This window comes from Thunnus maccoyii, chromosome 12 (genome assembly GCF_910596095.1).
Source record: "Thunnus maccoyii chromosome 12, fThuMac1.1, whole genome shotgun sequence".
Taxonomy (NCBI): domain Eukaryota; kingdom Metazoa; phylum Chordata; class Actinopteri; order Scombriformes; family Scombridae; genus Thunnus; species Thunnus maccoyii.
Window position 1 is genome coordinate 12,535,134 of NC_056544.1, and position 25,865 is coordinate 12,560,998.

Genomic DNA, 25,865 nt, shown 5'->3' on the forward strand with positions numbered 1-25,865 from the left:
CAAAAAGATGGCTTTTAGCCATTTCACAGCTCATAAGTATCCATCATCTGTGGTATCTTCCCACTGCAGGTAACTGTCCAAACATTGGCAGTTGACAGTCATGAACTCAATGTGTGAAGACCTACATAACACCTGCACATACACACCACATCCGTTTCCTGTGGGTAGAAACATATGGTGCCATATAGAGTTGAACTTTTTCTGACATCTTTATACCTCAACCATGGCATCCATCTTTTTTTCCATGCCATCTGCCGCACTGGTTTAGATGTGCGTGAGGAGAACCATGACATGCTATCTGTCAACCTGTGACATTTGGGACTGAGATCTGGAGAGTTTACCTAAGCACTTAACAGCCTTCATAGACCTACGTTCTAACAGATGGCATACAATATGGACCCTGAGGTTGACTGCTGGGTAATGAATGGACCTGTCTTGGCTAAGAATTGTGATCAAAGGTTGTGGTTACGGTAATGGTCACAGTTAGGCCACTTTTATTTAAAGCCAAAAGGAAATGTACAAAAACATGAAGTTAAAGCTTAACTTAAGTAATCAGTGTTACACCTGAGATATTTTGATTGATATTTGATAGCTTTCCCTGTACATGTGTCCTAGAAAACTAGTTATGACAGCATTTGTCACTTTACAGTCCCTGTTTTTTGTGAGGGCAGTTTCTCACATTCACGCTGACCCAAATGTTGCCCATGTGTCCTTAAATACCTCTAGCACAGAGATTATATTTTCAATCCCATTTGTTTGTTTGTCTGTCTGTTTGCTTGGATGATATTTGATATGATCTGATCTGAAGTGATTTGTTTTTGGATCCCAGAAAAGATCCAAATTCTCTTGAAATTTTGAGATAGACAAATCTTTTTTCATCTCCTTTTTTCATTCTCACTGAGAATGTGGAATTTATATTTATTTATATTTGCATATTTGTTCACATTCTTCGTTAGTTTTCATGTCAGTTTTGATGAACATTGAATAAATTGTGAAACAGATCAGTCTGCAAAGAATCAATAAAGGGCCACAACTAAGGATTATTTTCAGTATCGATTAATCTGCCCATTATATTTTCTCAATTGATCGATTAATAGTTGGGTCAGAAAACTGTGAAAAATGCTCATCACAATTTCTCACAGCACAAGGTGACGTTTTCAAATTACTGATTTTGTCCAACCAGCAGTCCAAAACTCAAATATATTTAATTTACCTTCTTAGGTGACTATGAAAACCAGCAAATACTCACATTTGAAATATCAGAATTGAATTTTTGTCATTTTTACTAAAACAAACTCTAAACTTGCTTCTTAATGTTTTTGTGTTGACATCCCAGGAAAATTACAAATCCATGGTTATTTTGTAACTAGTGAACAAATGAAACTGTTTCACCTTCAGAACTTCACAACAGTCTATTTTTAAAAAATATTTTTTAAGTAATGTGTTGCATTAAAAATAGCAACTGTCTATCTTGATTGTTGGTAACATCCAGCCTCAGTTAAAAGTTAATGTTTCACCTTGTGGGAGATTGGACTCCAGGTGATCTGTTTGACCTAGATGTTCTGTGAGAGCTACCAGGCAGTATCTGTTGTCATCTGATCGGCTCAGCCTCAGCCCAGCAGACATAATACACCATCCGCGATTTCACAGCAGCTCAATTTACTGAAGTCACATCTCATTCTGGGTCTGTCAGCAGCAGCTTCTAGACTCACTAACAAACTGCTCTCTTTCTCCTTCCTCTTCTCTCTTATCTTTCACTTTCCCTTCTTTTTGCAGCTTTTTTCCTGCTTTCCCACACTGACTTTCATTATGTTTTCCCATTGCTTGCCATCTCTCTACCATGTGTAATATGTGTGTGTTGACCTTTATATAAGCGTATATACCAAATGCCTTTTTTCCATGTATGGTAACGTTTTGCATAAAAGAAAGATTTCAATTGGCAAATTCAAATTTGTGCTGATGGTTAGCCATATGAGCTGCTTCCAGCTGTCAGATGAGTTCTTGTATGCAGAGCTCCACCTGTCCAGCTTCATCTCTCCTCCGCTCCGTCTTTCTCCCACTTCTCCTCCTGCCTCTACCTTTTTTCTGAAGAAGAGAAGCTCAGCTTGTGGAGCAGATAATTTATTCCTGTTTATCTCCCAACTCTGCCCTGTACTGCGGGGGAAATGAGAGATGGAAAAATAGAGAGAACGAGGAGGGCATGAGTTGTTTTCCTTTCATGTAACTGCAGAAGAAAACAGAAGCAAATGGGTGACAACTTCAGCTAGCAGGGCCTCAGCTCACTAAACACACTCGCACACACGAAAAACATATTTGCACCCTAGCTGAGTGTAATAAGTCAAACTTTGCCTCCTCTGAGCTTCCAAACATGTTGTTTAAACTTTTGCATATATTGATCAGCTGTGGGTGTAATTCAGAGAATCACACAAACTCTCAGTCTGTCTCTGTGGACTCGTTTATTGCTCATCTGATCAGGTTTCTACGATTTAATAAGTGAAAGCTTTTTCCCATTAGGATACCACACCATATTTATGTGTATGCAGTGGTGGAAAGTAACTAGTAAGTACATTAACTCAAGAATTAGGTTTAATTTTGACATATTTTTTCCTTGATTATTTCCATTTCATGCTACTTTATTGTCCTACTCTACTGAATACCACTACAGTACATTTCAAAGAGAAATATTTGTAACACTTTAAGTTAACAAGACCAACATTTAATCAATGGTTTATAACCCTGTTATGTAGTTATAAGCAAATACAAGGACATTATAAGTGTTTATTAATGTACAGTATTTGTCATCAATTATAGCTTCTCATATAAAGATATATTTTATATTATTACACCTGTCTTTTTTACTATATTGACATTTATTATCTGTTTAAACACCAGCATCCGCTTATTGTTACCCACCGGAGGAGTTACAGTTGTTGACAAATGCATGAATAAACACCTGCTTACTATTACATTATAGTGTGTTATAAACCATTTATTTAAAGTTTATATACTGCTCATAAATACTAAATAGGTGTAAGTATTATTGAAATATGCTAGTTTTTATTCTGTTACCACAAAGTAAGATTTTATATATAAATCATATGATAATTTTATTTTAAAAAAATGATGCATTGTCATAGATCAAAGTACCCATTAGTGTATGATGTAGAATGTGAAATTTAATTCTTGAGACTTTTGAGACAGTAGTTTGAGGAAAAGTAAATCTTAATTCAAGGTCCTCCTCTTTTTTTTCTTCTTTTTTTTCTGTTTCCTAAGGCTTCAGCCATCAAACTGACCTTGACTTAGGGGCTTTCTTTCTGTCAAAGTACTATATATACTATCAAGGGTCATTCGAACCCCTAAAAATCTCACTTTTCTCTAGTGCCATCTAGCCTATCTAGCAGATACATATATATATATATATATATACAGAATATATACAAGCCAGCTGCCTTTTATCAATCACAATGAAGATGTGATATAAAACATGGTGCTTTGTATCAGATTTAAACTAGCTCTGTGTATGCGTGTATGGCTTTCTTTCTACATGTCAGTGGTTCTCTTCCTCATCGTGTGTGTGTGTGTGTGTTGTGCAATTTGAGTTTGTTATGTGTCTTTTTCGTCTCTGTGCAATGCAGCAGAGTGTAATCCATGGTTTTGTGCTTCTTCCTCAGGCTTCATGTCAAAGTCAGTTTCGGATGAGATGAATGTGACAGAGCAGGCTGAAAGAAAAAAAAAACACTGCTGGTAATTCAAAAGCCTGTTAGCAAAAAAAAAAAAAAAATAACAGTGAGAATAGCACTCTTTGAAACAAAGGAAACAAAAGAATACCTGGCAAACGCTGCATATATTTATAGCACGTTTAGGGAGACACTGTTTATCACAGTGAGATGAGGGTAGGAGGATAAAAATTGAGGAAGTAAAAGAAACAAGTCGACGAGATGAAGAGCATCGTCAGGTTGTTGCTGTGTAAAGCTGTGTAGCTGCTGCCAGTTAACTGCCAAGATAGAAACAGGCTTTCTTCATGGCAGCATTGAGCCTGCAGTAGGAAAGGAATCACTAGTTGTATAAAGGTATACAACAAAAAGCCCTTTAAGTGTCATCTGAGTCTATAAAAAGTCATTTTGAGACTTCCAAACTTTATGAATTTTCTGAATTTTGAACATGTTCCCTTTTCTATTCACTTTTTTTAGGAGGAGGGGAGAGGAGGGGAAAAAGTGGAGCGTGTAAAGAAAAAATACACGGTTCTTCTTAAAAGATACAACTAGTAGTATACGAGAGTACGGTCCATTCAGAGGGTGTTTCACAAAAATAACAACAAAGCTGACTTTATTGGATGCTGAAGCAATAGAGGAGAGGATACCCCGGGGTCAAAACATAACAAAGAGAAAAAGACCAACAGACAAAGATGCAGGATGAAAAGAAAGAGGATGCAAAGGAAGCCAGACAGCAGCAGAAACATTTTCTACAAACTCAACTTTTTTATTCTTTTCTCTCTCTCTCTCTTTCTTTCTCTCTCTGCATCTCGTCTTCTCTTTCAGGAGCATTACAGATTGAGAACAGCGAGGAAACAGACCAAGGGAAGTATGAGTGTGTGGCCACCAACTCTCAAGGCGTGCGCTACTCCTCCCCTGCCAACCTATACGTGCGAGGTAGGACGTGAACACAGAACACACGTGAACACGTGCACACACACACACACGCACATACAAACACGCAGAAATCACCACTCTTAAGGTGCTGTTGGTATTAAAAAAAAAGAAGTTATTTCTTTTCCATTACTGTGCTCTTAAACAAGTATTACTAACCCATCCATTGTCTACAGTATATGTTGACCTTGTTGTTTGGTATTTTTCACAACCACCCTTAACAAATCTACCTTAAACCTCGGTGCGAGCTCCTATAATCAAATTGAACAAAGAGTCAGGAGCACACCTTGGTTTAACTGCATGGAAACATCACTGATCTGTTTACTAAAATGGTTTCTGTACTAGAGGCAGATTAAGAGGAGTCCAAAAATGTTGCACAAAAAAAAGAAGATTTGAATGAAATTGGAAGTTAAACAATCAGGATTACAATTCTTCTTCAATGTGTTTACATTAATGGCATCATTGTGCACCCACATGATCCCTGTTTAACTGATTTTAGCCTCTGGACTGTGGGTGTCACTGGCTTATGGATGAAAGACCACGACCAATGTTCAGATTTATAACTTCTAGTTTCTATGTGAAGTGGGATATCGGAGAAAAGTGTGTGCAATGTGTGGGTGTTGGTGTGAGTGTTGCAGGGGTGTGTGTGTGTGTGTGTGTGTGCGTGTGCGTGTGTGCGTGTGTGTGTGTGTGTGTGTGTGTGTGTGGTGGGGTGAGTGGCTTTGCGCTGGCCGTTTTTATTCTCTCTGTGTTTCCCCGTTCTCTCTCTCCCCCCTCACGTCATTGTGTTCTGCATCAACCCCCTTCCATCCCTCAGAGCTTCGAGAAGGTTGGTGTGCTCTTTCTTTTCTTTTGTTACTCCTTTGTTTCAGAAAGCTTCACTTATTGAAACAGAGAGAAACAAAAAAGAAAAAAAAAACAACCCTTTAAAGGACACCAGACTAGATTTGTGAAATGATTTAAAGCTGTCTCCAAAATGAAGAGAGTAGATTTCTCTAAAGCTGCTACGATGAAGTGGCCTGCCTACGCAGCAGAGTGCATTGACTGCATTGTGAGGCCTTGTGTGCAGAACCCTTGGTATTGCCTTCACTCCCCGATCAATGTTTTCTGCATGGTATGATCTTGTTGTCATGGAGACCCAAGAATTGGAAGATTAAAAAGAGGCGATGTTTGCATGGAAGGAGCGAGAGAGAGAAAGAGAAAGGAGCACCGCTTGCATGTCTGTTGACTGACACAAGAGCATGGCACAGTGTGTGTTCACGCCTATTGATATGCTCGAATTGTGATATTATTGAACTTGTTATCTTGTCGTGTCGTAATACTTTTTTTTTTTTTCCCCTTGCTTTTGTTTCATCAATTTTGTGTCCCAGCTCTCATGTCACCACATCTGCTCCAATTCTGCACTTGTTGCATCGAGTGGAAACCTTGCACTCCCAGTCACGCTTGTACATGCCATTCTGTTATGAAGTCGTATGGGCCGTGCAGGTTTGTAGGCGAAGCATCAGTGATTTGGCCGGATTCATGACATAAACTCAAGATGGCAAGAAAATAATCACATCGATATCAAGTACATTTACAAGTACTGAACAAATGTGAGTTACTTGTACTTAACTTGATTATAATATTTATACTCCAGAACAATTTAGAGGGAAATATTGTGCTTTTCACTTCACTGCATTTATTTGACATCAATAGTTCATCAATCAAAATTTTACAGAAACAGCACCTGATCTTCTTATAAAATATGGCTCATTGTCAAAAACAGTATATAAAATACTTAATTAGCTCCGATTTAACAGTAATATAATACTGGCCCAAATATAAAACACCCCCCCCTTTCAAACACCTGTTTTTGTAAAATTATTTTTTGAAGATATAGTGCACTCTTACACTTGTCCTGTTGGGAAAGTTTCCCTGAAATACTTCTTATCCAAGCAGAAGAGAGTCCTCATCGTTGACTTTTTTGTCATCTGGCAGAATGTACATCACATGTGTGTGGCTTGTCTATCAGTCACACACTCACACTATCTCCTGTCAGGCTGTTGGAAGTGTTGGAAAGTATTTTCACTTTTCAAATGTAATTTTTAGAATAACATACCATCTTATATTCGGACCAATACAGTATTCATCAATATAATATATGATGATATAACACTCACATGGGCACATTTTGCTAATAATACTTAAAGTCTGTGTAAAGCAATAATAAATATGTGTTTGTCACACCACAGAAAAATGTGTAATTAATCACTCAGCCAAAGTCTCCAAGTATATATACTTAGGTTTCAAAATTGTGGAAAAATAAGCAGTATTCTGCTCTGAAGCTCTGGGGGCATGTCCACTGAAGGAGACCCAACTGAACAGCCTCTGAGCGAACAACGCTCATACCAAGCTTCTGTATAAAAATAAACAATTTAAAATAGGCCTTGTTTGTAGTTGTAAGGCAAGTAACATGGATGATATTTTAAGAATGGCCACTGTTTAATTCGGCACATATTTTGTAGGTAAATGTGGACTTGTTTCAGTAAAAATGTAACTTAAATGACTAGTTAACAGGCGAACCATCACCAATCATCGTTATATTAAATCGTCCTTTTTTTCAATGGAGTTCGGTGCATTTAAAGTTAGTCACTTCTCTGCTGAAAAGTCCTTGGAAAGTCATTGTGGCTTCACCCTTGGAGCAATTGCCTCTCACGCCGTGCTTTTCAGTGAAGTGCTGCCCAGCAAATGAGCTCCCTCTGGTCGGGGACCTCCCAGCCGCACAGCTGGTGTTGAACTTGAAGCGGCAGGCGGCTCCACACGTTAACAGAGGTTTCTGCTTGGTTCAAAATAACTCACTCAGCGCTAACATTGACCAAAAATGGCCCCATTCACCAGTAACAGCGGTTCATCCGAAGTGAATCCCAGTTGTCTCAGATGAAAGTTTGTGAAACTACCCGGTGTAAAAATTGTAACTATGAGTACATGCACTCTAGTGTTTATAGATTCCATCATTTCAGGCCTGCCCTAACATTTATAACGTGTTTAAAAAGAAATCTCTGATTTTCCTTCACACAGACTTTAAGTACTTTTACTTAAGCAGCATTTTCAGTGCAGGAGTATTTTTACATTTCTATTTTTACTTAAAGAAGGGAACTGAATGTTTTTTCCACTGCACATCTCCAAGATTCATACTAACACTAAACTTATATAACTATGTAATATATTTACAGGTATAACAATATGCCTACTTTACTGTAATATAGTCTGTGCCATGTCTCACTTTTCCCCGCTGTTGCTATCTCCACCAAACACCCTGATATACCTTTATTGACTGACATTTGAAATTAATCATATCCATTCACATTTTTAGATATCGAGGGGGATATTAATGATTCCCTCTTATTACAGTGGTTAATGAAAGCCATGTCCTTGAGACAGACGGGATGGTTCTGCGTAAATGTCAGCTCGGTGACAGTCCTGAACGGGTATATAGCAGTGCTGAGATACAGGCAGTAATCCTTATGGCTGTGCCAAGGTCTCCCCAGCCTGTAGCCTCCAGACTCCCTGCAGAGAACAGGACTAATGATAGCTCCGCTAATAAAGACTGAAGCCCTTGGCTCTCACAAACTGTATAGAAAATGGAGGGGAATCAAGCGGCCCGACTCGATTAACTTTAAGCTAGAGGCTCTGTGAGCGTGTGAAGGATTATCCCTTGTTATGAGCTCACTTTATTGTAAAGTACTCTATCCTATGTCTCGACGGTGGATTCTTCAGTATTTTGTCTCTGCTCCTTATGACAGATTTAAAAAAATATATATATAAATACTCATTCTCATGTTTCAGATTACTTAATGATCATCTTGAGTCTTCACCATCACCCTGTTGTTACTCATGTTACCAAACTAATCCATGCACTTAATTAATTGTCTTTTGTTTAGTTTGTTTTTAAGTATTGATAGGTGTAAAATAACTGAATGAGTGATAGTGTTGTGTCATGCTGCATTGCACCTGCTGCGTTTGTCCTGTGCATGGAGCTGTCATGGATGCAGTCTGTCTGTCTCTCTGTCTCCAGCATGCTCAGATGAGGAGATGCCTGCCTAATCATGTCTGTTTCTAACAGATCTACCTGTTTTTTGTCTCTTTGTCTCTTTCTTGTCTTCAACTTCTGTATCCAATTCTGGGTATCTTTCGGCTCTTGTTTTTTTTTCTTACAAGTATTCCAAATGCTTTATCTGTCATTCATGAATTGATAGTGACATCACGGCAAGGTTTTTTTTTTGTTTTTTTTTTAATTTGTTGAAATCGAAATGCAAAAAATGTTAACTTTTATCCAATTGTCTCTAGATTCTTTGAGTAGAGGGGATGTGGCCCATGAAGATTCCAAGTAATTATGTTACTCATTAAAGAGTGGATGTTATGCAGCCAATTTACCAGTATTTATTTATTTATTTTATTTTATTTTTTATTTAATATATTATATATATTAGAACTCATTTAAGGAACACAACCTATTTTCACTAAATCCTACTATTGTTTTGCAACTGTAGATTTTTACAGTAACTTATTTTATTTGATCTATTTTCATTTTCTGTCTTTTTCAGTCTTCTACTTTTAGAACCTTTGTTGCTTTACACAGTCATGTTTTGTATGACACATGTGAGCTTCCTAGTTTAGTTTAGTTTTCAGACAATGTTTCTGCTCTCTGTCTGCCTTCCCTTTCATTCTCTCCTTTCATCCAGAGATGTTTGTCCGTTTGCTCTCTCTGTCTCTTTCTGTTTCCTGTGTTGTGACCCTGGGGTATCCTCTTCTTCTTCTTCTCCTCTGCTCCGTCAACATCCGATCTCTACTCGTCTTTTTTATTTATTTATTTTTATTTCTTACTTTTGAAGCACCGACTTTCTGAATGGGCCTGACTCTGGTATAGTCGTGTTTTTAAATAGATCCATGTGTTTTCTTCTTCCTCGCTCCTCTTTTCTTCCCCCTTTTCCTTCCTTCCCCCCAAAACCCTCTTCTAATCCTCTCTTTATCTCCACTCCCCTTCCTTTTCCCCTCCTTTCCCTTCCCCCTTTTTTTCTCTTCTTCTTCTGCATTCTGTCTGCACCCTGATGTGTAGGAGCGACAGACACATGTACATAAGTTTATTAACTTATAAACATGCACATACTACCTCACATATCTCTCTTTTGCTCGCACTCGTTCTTTCCCGTTCTGCCTCTTTCATGCTGTCTTGGTGTTCTTTACTTAATGTGTCCAATGATCACTCTGTAATTGCCACAACACCTTATTAGAACCCTTTACCCTTTCCTGTCCACATTTCCAATTCATTTGACTACACACACTGTATCAGTTATGAATCCTATGTATTGTACAGTACCTTGTTGTACAATGTGGCTGTCCTTTGCTACATTGCCTGTCATTGTCTGGAAGAGAAGCAGAGCTGCCTCTCTCTCTCTCGTTCTCTCGCTCTGTCTTTTCTCTCTCTGTCTTTCTTACTCTATCCCTCTATCTGTCTCTCCGGTGTCTTGCTTCTCTCTGTCTCCCTCTCAGTCTTCAGTTCTTCGTTCTCTTCTTTGTGTTTTTCCACCATTTTATCCCTCTTGAGTCGCCCAGGCATGCAAGTGACCTATGAGTTCAGTCTCTCGATGCATCTCTCCCTAATATATAGCCAACCAAGCCCCGGCAGATGCAGTATTGGATATAACTTGCCACTTAACTTGTTCTTCTCATGGGGACACAAATAGCAGGCAGGGCCTATTGATCGGCCCCTGTGATGCATACTCTCTCTAAAACGAGCCCATCTACTGCAAAAGCACCTGAAGGCACAGAAATCTCAATGAAGTAAAGTTTCTCACTAAAGTTTCTGCTAAAGTTTACTGTTATCAGTCATTGCTTAGAGCAAAAGGGAAATATAATTATAGTACATCTACAATCAAAAGCTTGCATCAAAAAGTCTTATTTTCCTGCTTAAATGGATGATAACCAATAAAAAAAGAAGAGAAACTGACTATAGGTGTCATGTCCTGGTTGAAATGATACTCAAGAGTTTGTCACTATATTATTTTGAGTAGGCAGCTCACTCTGATTGGTTGAGCTCAACACAAGATTTGTGTCTTTCTGTTGGAATCATCAGTACCATAAAGTAATTGGGACTAAACTTGAAATATCCCTCTGTAATTTTCTGTAAAAACCCTGAAGTTCATTCTCCCCCTTCCTGTTACCTCTCCTCTCCTCTCTCTTTTTTCTTTCTTTTTCTCTTTCTTGTCCTCGCTTTCTCTCTCAATCTCTACCTTGCTTTTTTCTGCCTCGCTCTTTCTCTCTGATTCTCTCTCCCTTACCCCACCCCCACCCCCTCCTTCTCTCTCTCTCCGCCTTTCTTCTCCTCACTCCCCTCCCCACTTTTTCTCCTCTCCCCACCTTCCCCTCAACCCCCACCCCTGTCCTTTCTACCCCAACTCTCCTCCTTTCCCAGTGCGCCGTGTGCCCCCTCGTTTCTCCATCTCCCCCTCCAACCACGAGATCATGCCGGGAGGGAGCGTCAACATCACCTGCGTGGCAGTGGGTTCGCCCATGCCTTACGTCAAGTGGATGCTGGGCAATGAGGACCTGACCCCTGAGGATGAAATGCCGATTGGCCGGAACGTGCTGGAGCTCAATGGTGTCAGGGAGTCTGCAAACTACACCTGTGTGGCTATGAGTAGCCTTGGTATCATCGAAGCCACCGCTCAGGTCTTAGTCAAGAGTAAGGGACACTGTGATACAGACATCATCTGATAAGATCCAGATGTTTAATCATTTTAAGCTTAGAGAAAGAAAAGGGGTTCAGTAGTTGTTTCATTGCAAGATAGATTGAGTCTGATTAGATTTCCTCTGCACTTCCAAATGTGTGCATGTCAGGAAAATTGGAGACTCTGAAGGATGCTGTTGTTACTTTTGGGTTCTGTCGAGCAAATCTGCAAAAAATTTACATAATAAGCATGATTCAGGCAACCCTCATTACTGTGATTTTATCGCAGATGCACGGCAGTGTGGAATATATTTTTTTCTTGTAATTTGATTTGGACAGAAACGTAAATCAGATAAGATTAGATTCAGCTTTTTTGTCATTGCATCAGTAAGTACCAGTACAAAAAAAATGCAGTTTATCATCTAACCAGTGCAAACACTAGCAAAAGTACATATACAGAATATAAAGATAAACAAATGTACAGAATCAACAATGGGGTAGTGATAGTACTGTAGGAGGGGATGTAATAGATATAAAATAAACAAAAAAATACACATTACAGTACAAATCAATGCAGCTATAGTATGTCATTGTGTAATTGCCATTGTAAACACAAGATGTACATTATGGACAGAGACCAGTAAGTATTATATAGTAAATATTACAATTTTTTCTTCTCTCTTATCTCAAGCTTTGCCAAAGCCTCCCGGCACACCCGTCGTCACAGAGACCACAGCTACCAGTGTGACCATCACCTGGGACTCCGGCAACCCCGACCCTGTCTCCTACTACATCATTCAGTACCGAGCCAAAGGCCCGGACAGCAAGTACGAGACAGTGGACAGCATCACTACCACCCGCTACAGCATCGGGGGACTGTACCCCAACACAGAGTATGAAATCAGAGTGTCGGCCTTCAACAGCATCGGCCAGGGCCCTCCCTCAATGCGTGTGGAGGCTCGTACTGGAGAGCAGGCACCAGCCAGCCCACCCCGAAACGTCCAGGCCCACATAATTTCTCAGAACACGGTGATGGTCCGCTGGGAGGAACCGGAGGAACCCAATGGGCAGGTGGGATGGCTGAAACAGCTATTTTTGATCAGTTGTCAGTAGTAGAAATAGTAAACTGACATTTTACATTTCTTTTATCTGTTTGTATTCTTGTCTTACTTTTAGCAGAATGTTCTAAATAGGCTGATGAACAGCAAATCACTGATACTCATTAGCCAAAGCTATAAAAACTTATTGCCATCTCGCAAATTAACCTGTGTCTTATCTTGTGTTTTATGTTTCACTGCTGCCCAACCAGTTGCTCTTAGAGGACAAATAAAGGCTTTGATTGATTAAAAATAAAATTCTAGCCTTTAAAATTTTAATTGCTGTGCTGTAATGTTAAACAGTCATAAACATATAATAAAACAGGAATAAGTAGATTTGACCACCAAGACAGAGAGGCTATAATCCCAACGTTTTAAATTACTTTTACCCCCGCTGACTACGAACTGACAACATTTCAAAATTGCACAAAGACCCCATGAGGTTAAAACATTAAAGCCCTAATAAAATTCACCATTGGGAGCTTTATTCCAATGTGCAGGTTCATGTCCTTTACAGGGACTGTCTCTTGCCAGAGATTTCCCTCCTGTAACTCCCTTGCTACTTTCCCACTCTCTAAAGAAAAAAAAGTAATTGGACTGTCCGCTCTAAGTTAAGAGCACTCCCTCTGGAGGCCCATTTCCTTTTCTAGCCTACCTAACTGTACAGTATGTTCATAAAAGTACAAGACTGAATCGAGCACATATGGGGATTATAGATATTAAAGAGTAATAACAGGATAGGTGGTAGAGGTTGGGGGTAAGGGCGGTGGCAGTGGCGTAGAGGTAGGATTACATTCTCTCTCGGATGCCCCAAAACAAATCCCATGGCAGGACGTATAGTGATTATATCTTAAGCGCTATGATCTGAGGACATCCACGGCTTGTGTTTGAGATGGTTTTGTCAGCCTTAAAGTGAGGGCAGTGTTTGTTTATCAGGGTCAAATGCACAACAGCCTCAGAGACGTGATGACATCACCTTGTGACAGTGACCTGTAACAAACAGTGAACCCACTAACCCACAGGACCTAGACTAAAATAAATCAATAATGATGACCTTAGCTGTGATCAATTCTACTTGGTTATGTGTTGAAAGAAGGTATTATGGATTACCATGCATGCAGGACCGTGGGATTAGGCGAAAGACCACTTAATACAGCCGGGTCACTGATGACCTTAAAGCTTTATCTGTCTCTCTCTGCTCCTCTGTTATAGGTGAAGGGCTATCGTGTATACTACACCATGGACCCGTCCCGGCCCATGAATGAGTGGCAGATCCATAACGTTCAGGACAGCGTGATCACCACCATTCAGAACCTGGTGACCTCAGAGACCTACACCATCCAGGTCCTAGCCTTCACCTCCGTAGGGGACGGACCCTTCTCGGACCCCGTCCATGTCAAAGTCATGCCAGGAGGTCAGTGTTGTGTTTGAATGTGTGACTGTGAAAGTGAGAAGGTAGAAGTACATGTAAGTGAGTGAATATATATATCTTGCTTGCTGATGCACCGTTAACAGCTAAGTAACGGTCTTGATTTATTCATGTGTGGGTGAGTAGTGTTTTTTTTCAGATGTGCATGTGCAACACAGCACAAATGAGTAATTATTGGTGTGTGTGCATGTATACAAACTGCTAAGTAGCTTATTCAGGTGACTTATGTCTGACTTAAGTCTGTGAAGCAATCCTCTGTGAAATGCTTTTGCAAATATGCTTGACCTGTTAGAAAATATGAGTTCTTCAAAATGAATGAATTCTACCTGCTGGGACAGAACTGTGGAGACTTATGAAAAGGAAACAGGGATTAACAGCCGAAAATGCCCCTTGTACCTCAGTGCTACTCATGCCGCTGTGACAGCTGCTGTGAAGTTGCAGGTTTTATTTGATGGGAGTTAGAAAAGAGATTATTACTCAACAATCTGTGATGGTATTACTGGTTTTAATTCCTATGTAGGCTGAGCTACTGTTACGCCATAAGATGTCCCTAAAAAGTCTGCCATTCTCCAGCACCTCAAAGAATGAGATTATGTAAATATACAAAAATACAGATAATACAAGGGTTTGGGGGAATTATGTTTTAGAAGGTGCACATTATGACATCAAGAATCAGTGAGATTCCTTCCTCTCTGACTTTAAAGGCATCTGAAAACTTGATTTAAAACCATAATTTTTTCTTTATGACATTTAATATTTGTGACTAAATAAGCAACAATCACCGCTTAAGTTAGAAAAAAAAATCCTATGGTTAGAAATAAATCCTCATTTATAAGTTCATAAGTAATAGTAGTTGAGAAAACAATCTTAGATCCATTTAGTAGCTGTTCTGCAGCTTTCAGTCACATCACATGATCTTCATCAGCAGGTGGAGTTTGCCCAGTAGTCATGGGATTGTAAATGTTCTAATTTAAATTTTTACTGAGCGTTTATGTTGGAGTGAAAGCTCCATCTGCTGATCATGATCATGTGATATGATCAAAAGCTCCAGAAAAGCCATTTAATTGACCTTGTGGTTAAGTAGCTGCTTTGTCAACTGCTATTTCCAAAGTCAAGAATGAATTGTAAACCTTAAAATTATATTAAAAAATAAAACAAAACTCTGCTTTATCGAGACTGAGTGACCAAAACAACCAACTGTCACCAGATTCTGATTTCCATTAATACATTTCTATATTCTGATTGGTGCATAAAAATAACTGACATCACCTACACGTGTTTAAGCATAATTATCAGTAGATATTTGTGCAACCCTGTAATAGAGGCAATGAGTTATTTTATCTTGCATGCTCGTGCATAGATAACACAGCTAAGTGGTGGTCTTCATTTATTCATGTATACGTGAGTAATGGTTGTTTTTCAGATGTGTGCGGACAACAGAGCACAAACGAATAATTATTTGTGTGTGTGTGTCTGTCTTTTTTTCTAGTACAGCCCTGTTCTCTTCAAATCATTCACAAGGGCACAGAAAAAACACAAATACAGCATCTTCTCGTGTGAAATAACCACTGTTGTTCTAACATTGGCAGCTAATAGTTTGCTCATATAGTAGAAAAGTTGATTAAGAAATTAGGTTTTCAGGACTTTTGAAACATAAATGTACAAGCCTGTAGAAGATTATAGATATATTTGAGTTATTGATAAGATTCAGTTCTGACTGGTTTTGTTTGATTCTGTCCCCTTCAGTCCCAGGCCAACCAGGGAAGTTTAAAGTGGGTAGAGTGACAGACACCAGTATTGAGCTGACCTGGGAGCCTGCTTACACCAAGGAGGGCATTGTCAACTATGAGCTCCTCTACAAGCCTGTCAAATATGGCAGTTTGGTAAGACCTCTTACACTCTTTTATGAATCTGTCTGCTGCGTGGATTTCTTAACAAGACAGAGGGATAAGAGGACAGAAAAAAGATTAGCCCTAGCATCCAGCACCACTTTTCCTTCTGGTGATAGTCTCATCTCTCTCTTTCTCCAGCTCTCCTTTAATGTATTCTTTTTCACTCTCTCATTCTGTTCTCTGCTTCTCTCTCGTAGGAGAAGCTGACCTTCGGGCCGAGGAATTCTTACACAGTGGAGGGTCTGAAAGCGAACACCGAGTACTCTTTCTCCCTGGCTGCCATCTCAAACAAAGGCATCGGTGCTTTCACCAATGAGCTGGTGCAGAGGACATCACAAGCCAGTACGTCTCAATTTGAATGGGTTCACATACTGTACCTGCAGTCACACATACACACAAATCCCACAAACTTCAGTTGTATTATGTTTCAGTCTTGTACACAAATCTCATGCAAACATTTTGTCCTACACACACACACACACACACACACACACACACACACACACACACACACACACACACACACACACACACATACACACACACACATACACGCACACACACAGAGCTCGCAGTACATTGTCCTCAGCCTCTGACCTGGTAAAACCTGGGAACCATCTTTGCATCTCTCCACCTATCTCGTTTATCAACCCATCTGTCCAAACCCCCGTCCCATTCATCCATCTATGTTTGACCGTGCCTGTCTTCCCTTGTTCAGCCTCTTGCTTTCTTACACAGCCAAAACATCATGACAGATGGAGATGGAGCACCGATTAATGTTTCACTCTTCCTTTTCCTCACCCTACCTTTCACTTTTTCCACTCTATCAGTGTCTAATGTCTTTGAAAGGGCGAAACTGTCTGCCACTTATTGGCTAGCAGCCAGTGGTGAGGAGCATTAAAGGATTGTGGGTGGCCTGCTATGTTGACAGGTAAGTGCCGGCTAGTCTGTATTTTATCCACGCTAAACTTGGATTCTCTCTCTTGTCTCCTTTTCTCTCTTTTCCTGCATGATCTCTGATAGCTGATAAGAGTCACATAAATTCCACTTTTTTTCTTTTTCTCTGACATATCAAGAAATTTTATATCTGATCTCAAGAATAAAAATAAGAAAATGCAGAGATAACAGAGAAAATGGTGCAAGGAAAAGAATTAATAGGGTAGCCGTGGTTGAGAAAAGAGTTCTGCAGTTCACGGGCGCTGTATCACATCAGTGGTAAGTTTTTGTCAATTATTTACAATAACTCAACAAACACAAGAATGCATCATGTGTTCTCACAATCAGATCGTTTTTTAGAGCTGGGTACAAAATGTGCTAAATTCTTTCAGCTGGTCTCCTTTCACTCTTTACCTTCATAAAAGAAAGGTAGACCAAGGTGGTACACCGGAGGAGGTGGCAAGGGGGTGCAGGAAAGGGAAGGTGCCAGATAAGCAGACTATTTCATGCAGCAGAATTCATTTCCCAGGGAGGTTATGTGCGCTTTGTTATCGCCAAGCTTTGGTGCACATCTAGATTGTCCCCCGAGGCCAACAGAACAGTTGGCTGTACGGCTGAGTGGATAGATACTTGAACCTGTCAGCTATGACTATTACACTCCCATACATACACACATGCTATACACTTGCAAGCTCACACACAAACCCGGACTCCTCAGCCATGCTCGCCATTGTGTTTGTTACTTAAGGAACATCATATAGGGTGAGTGATACCTACTGTTATGTTTAGAAATCTGTGGGGATGAAGGTGTGTGATTTCTGGTCTGTGTTTGCTTTCTATACACGTTTCTTACAGTAAATACCCCAGCCTAACTAGGACTACTTCTGATTCTATGCTTGTCTACAATTCATCATTCTAGTCTGACTTTCAATATCCGTCTGAGTGCCTTTCTCTCCCGGGCTACCTGTTTTTTCTTTTCTTTTTTTTTTACCAGCCTCCTTAATCCTTTCAGTGCTGTGTGAGTCTGTTTTAGTTTGTTTTTTCTTTCCTCTGTGAAGCCCAAGACCTTCCCCTAGTCAGCAGTGGAACGTCTCAGACCGCTCTATTATCCCGAGGACTCAAGGATTATGCCACCGTGGGGGCTAGTGTTGTGAAATGTATATATTTGTGTTTGCTCCTGTGCAGTGAGCTGTGCATCACTGCTTTAGAAAGAAAGACTTTATCTGTTTTTCATTCATAAATATGGATCCTTTTGTGCCACTAGCTATGGCCAAAGGATAAAATATAATCATTGGGTATCGGATGCACATTCTCCCCGGACATAATTAAGTTGTCCATTCAGGGTCGATACTCTTGTCTCTGGTTTATTTCATTAAGTTTTAAGCCTAACATTATGCTTTTACATTATGTGGTGGCTCCCCCCTTTTTGCCTCAGTCATGTTAGTCCTGGTGTTATGTCTTTCGGTTCAGTTTACCTCAGTTTCTTATTGTTTCCTTTTTTATCCTTATCTCCTATCCTTTTGCTGGTATTTTTCCCCTCTCTTGCTTTTCAACCCCATTCTCTCGGGTCCTTCCTAAACGTTTTGCCAATTACCCTCCTTGCCCCTTATCCAATCAGAGCCCTCAGCTGCTCCCGAGGGTGTGTCCTGCGAGAGTGCCAGCTCCACCTCGCTGAGAGTAAGTTGGAGGCCGCCTCCAATGGAGGGCCAGAATGGCGAGTTGGCAGGTTATGAGCTGAGATACCAGAGAGTTTCTGGGGCAGGAGGTGGAGGTCAGGGCCAGGAGGTCAAGGGGCTTCCTATCCCAGCCCGGCAGGGGCAGACAGTGGTAGAGGGGCTGGAGAAATGGAGCTGGTACAACATCACCATGGCAGCCTCCACTGCAAAGGGGATTGGACCCAACAGCCCAGCTGTGCTTTGCAGAACTGATGAGGATGGTAAGAGTGAGTGCCGTAGATCAGACCTAAACAGTATTGATTGTTCAGTTGATTATTTACTGGCTAGACAGTTGGTTACTTAATTAAATGTGCATTTGTGTATATGTGTGTGTGCTCAGTGCCTGGTGCAGCCCCTCGTCAGGTGGACGTCCAGCCGCTCAACTCCTCAGCACTGCGAGTCACCTGGCGCTCTGTGTTGCCAAGGTTACGGCAGGGCCAGATCCGTGGCTACCAGGTGCATTTCAGCCGTGCAGAGAGTGGCGAATCGCGAAACCTTCCACGGATCAAAGACCTCTTATTGGATGAGTCTCAGGTGACATCATAACTGAATAATTAAATGAATAAATGATGGTCATTTTTTATCGTTAAACACCCTCCTCGCCTTTCTCCTTTGGTCCTTACTCCTGGTAACTCATTCCTTGCCTCATCTGTCTCGGCTGCCTGCGGGGTGTGTCTCATCTGTGGGATAAGATGGAGGAGGATGACTCGACACAATATGTGAGTGCACACTACACATCCTCTTCTCATTATAAATGAACTCACTATTAATACATACAGAACAATGCACCCAATACATTATATGGAGACAGTTATGAAATCCTCATTAAGTTTGACCACCAGAGATTTAATTAGCCTCTCTTATGTAACAAGTTATATTTTTCTAGAATTTCTCACTGATGCACAACTGTAAAAAAAAAAAAAAAAAAAGAAAATGAAGAGATCTGTGTATTGTCTCAAATGAAAAGGAATGAGTGAGCTGTATTTGATGGTGCTGTTATGTGTTTTCTCCCAAAGGAGCTGATTTTGGGAGGTCTGAAAGCAGAGACTTTGTATTCTGTCTCAGTGGCAGCATACACCACCAAAGGGGATGGAGCGCACAGCAAAGCCAAGCTGGTGCAGACCCCAGGGATCGGTAAGCATATGCCAAGTGTACAGTTCAGTGTACTGGATTTAGTAACAAACATACTCAGGAATTGATCTTACAGTAAGTTGCACCAAGAAACCAGCAGTAAATAACAGCCATATCAATTTGAATTCTTCTACAAGATTTACATGACATGCGTTTTTATACATATATATATTAAAATTGATTTTCTGCTGCCTACACTGTTGTTTGCAGTGCCGGGGCCCCCCTCCCTTTGGGTTCGTCCAGGATTGGGTCCATCCGTGGTGGTGCGGTGGGCTCCTCCGCTGGAGTGCTCTGAGTCAGACTCTGATAGCCGGGGGCCTCCAGTGGCAATCCAGGGCTACCGCCTACAGTTTGGCCTGAAGAATACCTCTTTAGACACCACAGTGGATTTCACGAATCGGGAGAAGAACTTCACTGTCAGAAACCTCTCCCCAGGCTCCTCCTACGTCTTTGTCCTCTCAGCAAAGAGCCGAGCAGGCTATGGAGATTTAGTGCAGCAGGAAATAACAGTTCCCATGTTTCCACCCTTGGGATACCCCAAAATATCTGACTTTGTTAATGCCACTTGCTGCTCCCTCCAGTTCTCCTGGCTGCCCCTTGCCCCAGAGGAGTGCAACGGCGTCATCACAGAGTACACCATAGCTTACAAAGAGGCCGCAGGCCCCAAACCCTCCGCTGTCCCTGGCCCCTCTGTCTTACCAGCCCCTCCTGCTCCCCCACGCCTGGTCACAGTACCAGCAAGTGAGTCCAGCTACACCATCCTGGGCCTTAATCACAGCACAGCGTACGAAGTGCAACTCAGAGCCCACAACAAGGCAGGGCCAGGCCCCTTCAGCCCACTTCTGGTGTGCCAAACCCTGGCCTTTGAAACAGGTAGGGCAGGGGAACCCCCTTCACCTTCTAAGCACTGGTTCAGCTTCACATCTCTGCTCCCCTTACAGTGGATTTCACTCCAAAACACTAAAGTAAATGAAGTCTGGGCCAGTTCTTGTAGGTCGGCCCCCCACCTGTGCACCTCAGAGAGGCTAAGAACTGCAAAGTCCAGGGGAGCACAGCTACTCCCCCCAATCTCCTCCACTCACTCACTTACCTTCATCACCTACCCTTCACCACCAGTGGAAGCAGGCTGAATGTTAATGGATGCTTGCCTCAAGAGCACTGCTTATCACAAACCCTCAGGTAAAAGTCAATACAGGGCTTGGATATACAGTATGTAATACAGGAGGTAAGTGTCCAGTCTGAATTAAAGTGAAAACTGGCGCCTGGTGCTGTATCTACAGGTAAGCTTTTTTTATCTGATAAACCTCCACTGCCACCTTTTCCGAAGCCTTTGCTGACATGCTGAATTCTGAGCCTAACAAACACAACCGTACACTGAGAATGTGGCATGTCACATTCCTGCAGCCTGTCTGTCTTTTGTACTTACTACTCTTGCCATCCACTCTCCTCATCACCTGCCCATCCTCCTAACCATCATGTATTCTTCTCCCAGTAACAGATCCCCCAATAACAGATCTGACATGGCCTCCTTTTTTCCAGGTTTCCAGTGGGAAAGCAGAGGAGTTGGTGATTTGAATACAATGCTTCATTACCGGTGACTCTCTTTCTTTTTGTTGTTTGCTTCCCAGATGTGCCGAGGAATTTTTCAGTCAATCTGGCCACTAAGACCAGTGTTCTTATGACGTGGGAGTTTCCAGAGAGCAGCAACCCCTATCGCTTTACTGTACGTTCATCACCTGGTGCATGTACTATACATGTGTGGTGTCCTTATTTGACATTAAACATAACCTTAAGTTTCTGTATTTTTAGTGTGCATGGCCCCAACCTGAATTATACTGCCAACTGTCGAAGTGTTAACCTTTTACCATCCTCAGTTTCAAAAACCTTAAAAATGTGATGTCTCCCTACATTCAAAGTGGGGCAGAGTGGAAGTCCATCAGTGTAATAAACCCATGAAACCCAAATGCGAAAAGAGCACTCCAGTGATTTAGAATTGCACGTCCATAAAGTTGGGGGACTCACAAGAGAAAAATTTTAAAAAGAATTTTCAAAATCCAAGCAGCACAGGCCAAGATATCTATCTTGCTCTTTAGTCCCTAGTGTGGGTCAAGCTCCAAAAGTCCTGGGTCCTACATTTCCTAAAATGCAACCAATAGAATAATTTCATTTGACCATCCCTGCATGGTAAATGCCCACATCTTTAAAACTCCATGGCCCAGTTTGTAAAGCAAACTTTCTGTTTTAAATCTTTGGTCTTCAAGCTCAAGTCCTGTGTCTCTGGAGCTTTCCTAAGTCTGAAAAAATATCATTAAACATCAGGGTTATTTTTTAGACACATGACGAGTAAACTGTCCTTCATGTGTAAAATCGGTGTAGTGCTCCATTAATTCCCAAGGTCTAACAAAAAAAGAATATGTCGATTTGTCTAAATTTAGGCAGAACTTCCACAAAAGGGATGTTGGTGTTAAAAGGTTAAAGTGGAGTTGTATATCATCAGCATACAGTATATTAATAAGCTAATATTCTAACCTCACTAACCCTCCCCCACCCTTCAGGTGGAGTATAACCGCCAGAAGATGGAGGTGGATGCTCGACTGAGGAAGGCGGTCATCCCAAACCTTCAGCCTGACACCAGCTACGACTTCAAGATCACTGCTCCTGAGGGCAACATGGGAGGCCTTCGCCATCGCATCACTGCCAAGACCTCCCCACCAATCACCATCCGCCGCCCCGAGATTGACCACAGCCGTGACACGGAGACTACAGTCACCATAATCCTGCCATCGCTTGAGACTCGCACTCCTGTCAAGTAAGATTTAAAGAGGGAATTGTACAGAGATGTTTTTGAAAGTTCCTTTCACAGTAAGTGGGACTTGCTGTACTCAGGTCAGATGATTGCCATCTCTTAAGGTGTGTGGCATGACGATAATAATAACTGACTGACAAGATGTGTAAGATTCAGTTTTTAGTGCAATAAGTTGTCAAAGAAACACATGAAAGTAGTTCCAGTGGTTTCTGCTATTGCATGAGTGCAGATGGAGTTATATTGTTTGCCCTCTTTTGCTCTCACAGAAATGTTTATGTTGTGGTGGTTCCACTGAGGAGAGCCCGTGGCGTCATCAAACACCTCAAGAGCCCAGATGAAATGGACCTAGAAGAGGTGAGAACCACAACAATGACAGCACTCACTGATGTCTGTGCCTGGAAGGAGGAAAGGACCTGTAAACACTCATACACAATCCCATCACTTAGAACTCCTGGCAACACTTACCCCTTTAATCCAATATCAGTGTTTAAACATTAGTCATTGCTATTGAAATGTCTCATTTTTTTCTTTCTCTCATTTCTCTGTCTCTCAGCTGTTGAAAGACATCAGTCAAAGGCAGAGGGATTCTCGGCAGCAGAAGCAGGTGGACCTGCGCCGGGCTTACATCACAGCCCGTTTCACACCTGCCACCCTACCGGCCTTCTTCACCCTGGGGGACCAGCTGGACTACGGAGGCTTTGAGAATCGAGCTCTAGAGCCGGGGCAGGAGTATGTCTTCTTCATTCTGGCTGAGCTCAACTCCACAACCGGGGTACGAAAGCTGGCGTGTCACATCTCTTTTCTTTCCGTGTTTATAACCGCTCTCTCGTTCCCCCGCTCCCCGTGTCTCTCTCCTTCAGGCTGTCACTATACATTGTAATCAATATAGCCTTGCTGCTCAAACAATAAAATTCATGTCAGTCAAAGTGTTGTAAGCAAAAGGCAATAACCTTCACGCACTTCCATCACCACCGCTAATAAAGAGTGAGTGTACCTACTGTGGCAGTAGAAGAGATATTGCCCTGTTGTGCACTACCGGTATATGTGTGTATTTGAATGGAAATAGACAAATAAATATACAACTTGAATTAGGATAGATTTTACTTTTATATTAGATTTTTTTTTATTAGGGCCCATGGGATGCTCTTCAGAAGTCCTTCAGAACTAATAAAAATACATTTTATTCAATTATGATAACATTTTTGACACAAGCAAACTTAGTTACATACTGTATATCTTGTCTAAAACAGATCAAATATAATTTCATACACATGTATACACATAAAACCAGTCATGTGAATGAGCTTGGTCACAATTACAGGAGAGCCTGTTCAGTCTAATACAATTCTGTGCAGTGAATGCTGCCTTAGAAAGATACTGTATTTTATTGAGATTTATTGAGATGTTGGATTCCACTCTTAAAAGTCATTTTTGGGGGCCATGCAGTAGTCTGTGGAATTGTTGTATTGAATTGCAATTTAGCGTCAGGTGTTCATTTTATTTTGTTCACTGTGACAAAAAAATAATGAAAAATACAGAGAAACACACACTTTTTGATAATCTTCTTCTCTTGTCATACTACTAAAACTGTTAGGGTCTCTAAAATAGACACTCAAAAACAATGTCTTGTGCTCTTTTTCCTGACTTTTCCCTTGATGTTTGTTTACAGAAGATGTATGTGGCCAGCCCTTACACAGACCCAGTGATTGCCCCAGATTCAGACCCACAGCCCCTCGACGCAGGTGATGGTCTGATCTGGGTGGTGGGACCAGTCCTGGCGGTGGTCTTCATCATCTGTATCGTCATTGCTATCCTTCTTTACAAAAAGTGAGTGGGACAGATGAGCTCCATGACAGTTAGTTAGTCAGATGACGCAAATGGCAAAACTTGATTATGATGATTTGATTATGAATGATAAGGCTGGCATTATCCTATATTTTTCTTTTTTAGGGGGGGACTATTTTCAGCAGTGGATTAATATAAATTTGGTACTATAGTAAGTATTTACAGTAGCATGAAGGTGGATGTGGGATTGACTCATAGTTATAGTTCATCTGTACTGCGTACCATGCCCATGTTCATGGTAACGCAACATTGCAGCTCATTGATGTGGGTTTTTTATGTTTTTTGGAGGAGCTCTATGGCATAGAAGAATAAACAATAAATGGGGCTTTTGCTAATCAGACAATAGTTTTTAATTCTGTAGGATAAATTAATTGTTGGTTATGGTCTTGTGGAATTTGTCGACAATAAGAAAAATATAGAATGTTGCCAGCTTTATCCTTCAAGGCCACATGAAGTTTCTGTCTATCAAACTTACATTAACAGCTGCTGCATCTGATATTTCTCGGAGCAGGATTGTTTAATGTTCTGCTGTCGTCCCACAAATACTCAACTTTCAGTCTGATATTCATCAAATTTGTTCCAATTTAGAAGTTTGTTCTCCCCTCAGACAGCTATCAAACAGTCCAACCCTGCTGTAGGCCTGTGATATCTGCTGCAAACCATCAACCTTTTGAATACTAATGCAAAATATTGATTTTCCTCTCTAACAATCTGTCTATTTCCTTCCTTTTCTTCCTTTAATTATTCCTTCCGTTGCTCTTGTTTCACTGGAAGCAGCAAACCTGACAGGTAAGATTAAGCCAATGTCAAGCTCTTTGTTCATTTTAACCCACAGCAATTACACGATACCAAATGCTGTGTAGAAAACTCGTACAAAGCCGTAAAACGCCATATCTATTAATGCACTATTTACTCGAATTAAGTAGCTATGCTAATCATGTGTCAGTACTGAGTCTGGTTTTCTCTCCCTGGATGTTTGCATGTGCTAATTGCTCTTTTGACTCACTGGTGTCTGAGCAGCAAGCGCAAGGACTCTGAACCCGGAACTAAGAGCCTTTTGAGTAATGCAGAGATGATGGCCCATCACCCAACAGACCCTGTGGAGATGAGACGCATCAACTTCCAGACTCCCGGTACGAAGCGTGTACCCACACTGGCACCCAAACACACACTTTGTGATAAAGCATACTTCTGATTGCTCATCATTTGATAATGAAATATTCATGCGACTAATTTTAACCTTGGTAAGATTATGCAGACAAGATTGTGAAAGTACTCCTTCGCATCACAACCACCAACCAGCATGTACCTGGCAGCTTCCAGTCGTTTCTGAGATCAAAATGGCCATTGCCCAGGTAGTACATTCAGTGCTTAGTCACGGCTGAGTCATACCGGTGTGACAAAATCTAATCATCTCTGCTCGCCCACATTCCACATGCCAGGCTCCAGATAGGACATCAGAACAGACAGAAATGACAGGAATCTGTCTCATCAGTCTTGAATGTCACTGAGTTGGGTTTAATGGTCAAAGGGATTCATCAGAAGATGAGTTGCGGGTTAACTGTGATCATTTGTGAAGAAATTGACTCTGCTCTTGCCAGCATAACCATCTAAAACCCCACTGTGAAGTAACTACATGGATTTTGCCGCTCCTCACCCCCT

At 41.1% G+C, this 25,865-nt stretch overlaps 1 protein-coding gene across 7 annotated transcripts in view; it reads left to right on the forward strand.

Annotated features, from left to right (window-relative positions):
* The window catches only part of LOC121908437 (receptor-type tyrosine-protein phosphatase S-like), a 67,691-nt gene that overhangs the window by 31,782 nt on the left and 10,044 nt on the right, over positions 1 to 25,865 (forward strand). For 2 of the 7 annotated variants that reach the window (XM_042428448.1, XM_042428449.1), the window contains exons 6-24: positions 4,539 to 4,649; positions 9,742 to 9,756; positions 11,098 to 11,367; positions 12,044 to 12,423; positions 13,662 to 13,863; positions 15,625 to 15,761; positions 15,968 to 16,112; positions 18,325 to 18,642; positions 18,762 to 18,955; positions 19,114 to 19,140; positions 19,438 to 19,555; positions 19,763 to 20,425; positions 21,181 to 21,275; positions 22,108 to 22,361; positions 22,625 to 22,712; positions 22,912 to 23,130; positions 24,028 to 24,185; positions 24,981 to 24,992; positions 25,224 to 25,336. In XM_042428448.1, the coding sequence (XP_042284382.1) occupies positions 4,539 to 4,649; positions 9,742 to 9,756; positions 11,098 to 11,367; positions 12,044 to 12,423; positions 13,662 to 13,863; positions 15,625 to 15,761; positions 15,968 to 16,112; positions 18,325 to 18,642; positions 18,762 to 18,955; positions 19,114 to 19,140; positions 19,438 to 19,555; positions 19,763 to 20,425; positions 21,181 to 21,275; positions 22,108 to 22,361; positions 22,625 to 22,712; positions 22,912 to 23,130; positions 24,028 to 24,185; positions 24,981 to 24,992; positions 25,224 to 25,336 (3,519 nt within the window). The remainder of the gene's footprint in view (positions 1 to 4,538; positions 4,650 to 9,741; positions 9,757 to 11,097; positions 11,368 to 12,043; positions 12,424 to 13,661; positions 13,864 to 15,624; positions 15,762 to 15,967; positions 16,113 to 18,324; positions 18,643 to 18,761; positions 18,956 to 19,113; positions 19,141 to 19,437; positions 19,556 to 19,762; positions 20,426 to 21,180; positions 21,276 to 22,107; positions 22,362 to 22,624; positions 22,713 to 22,911; positions 23,131 to 24,027; positions 24,186 to 24,980; positions 24,993 to 25,223; positions 25,337 to 25,865) is intronic. The other 5 variants (XM_042428450.1, XM_042428451.1, XM_042428454.1 and 2 more) reach the window with 3 other exon arrangements.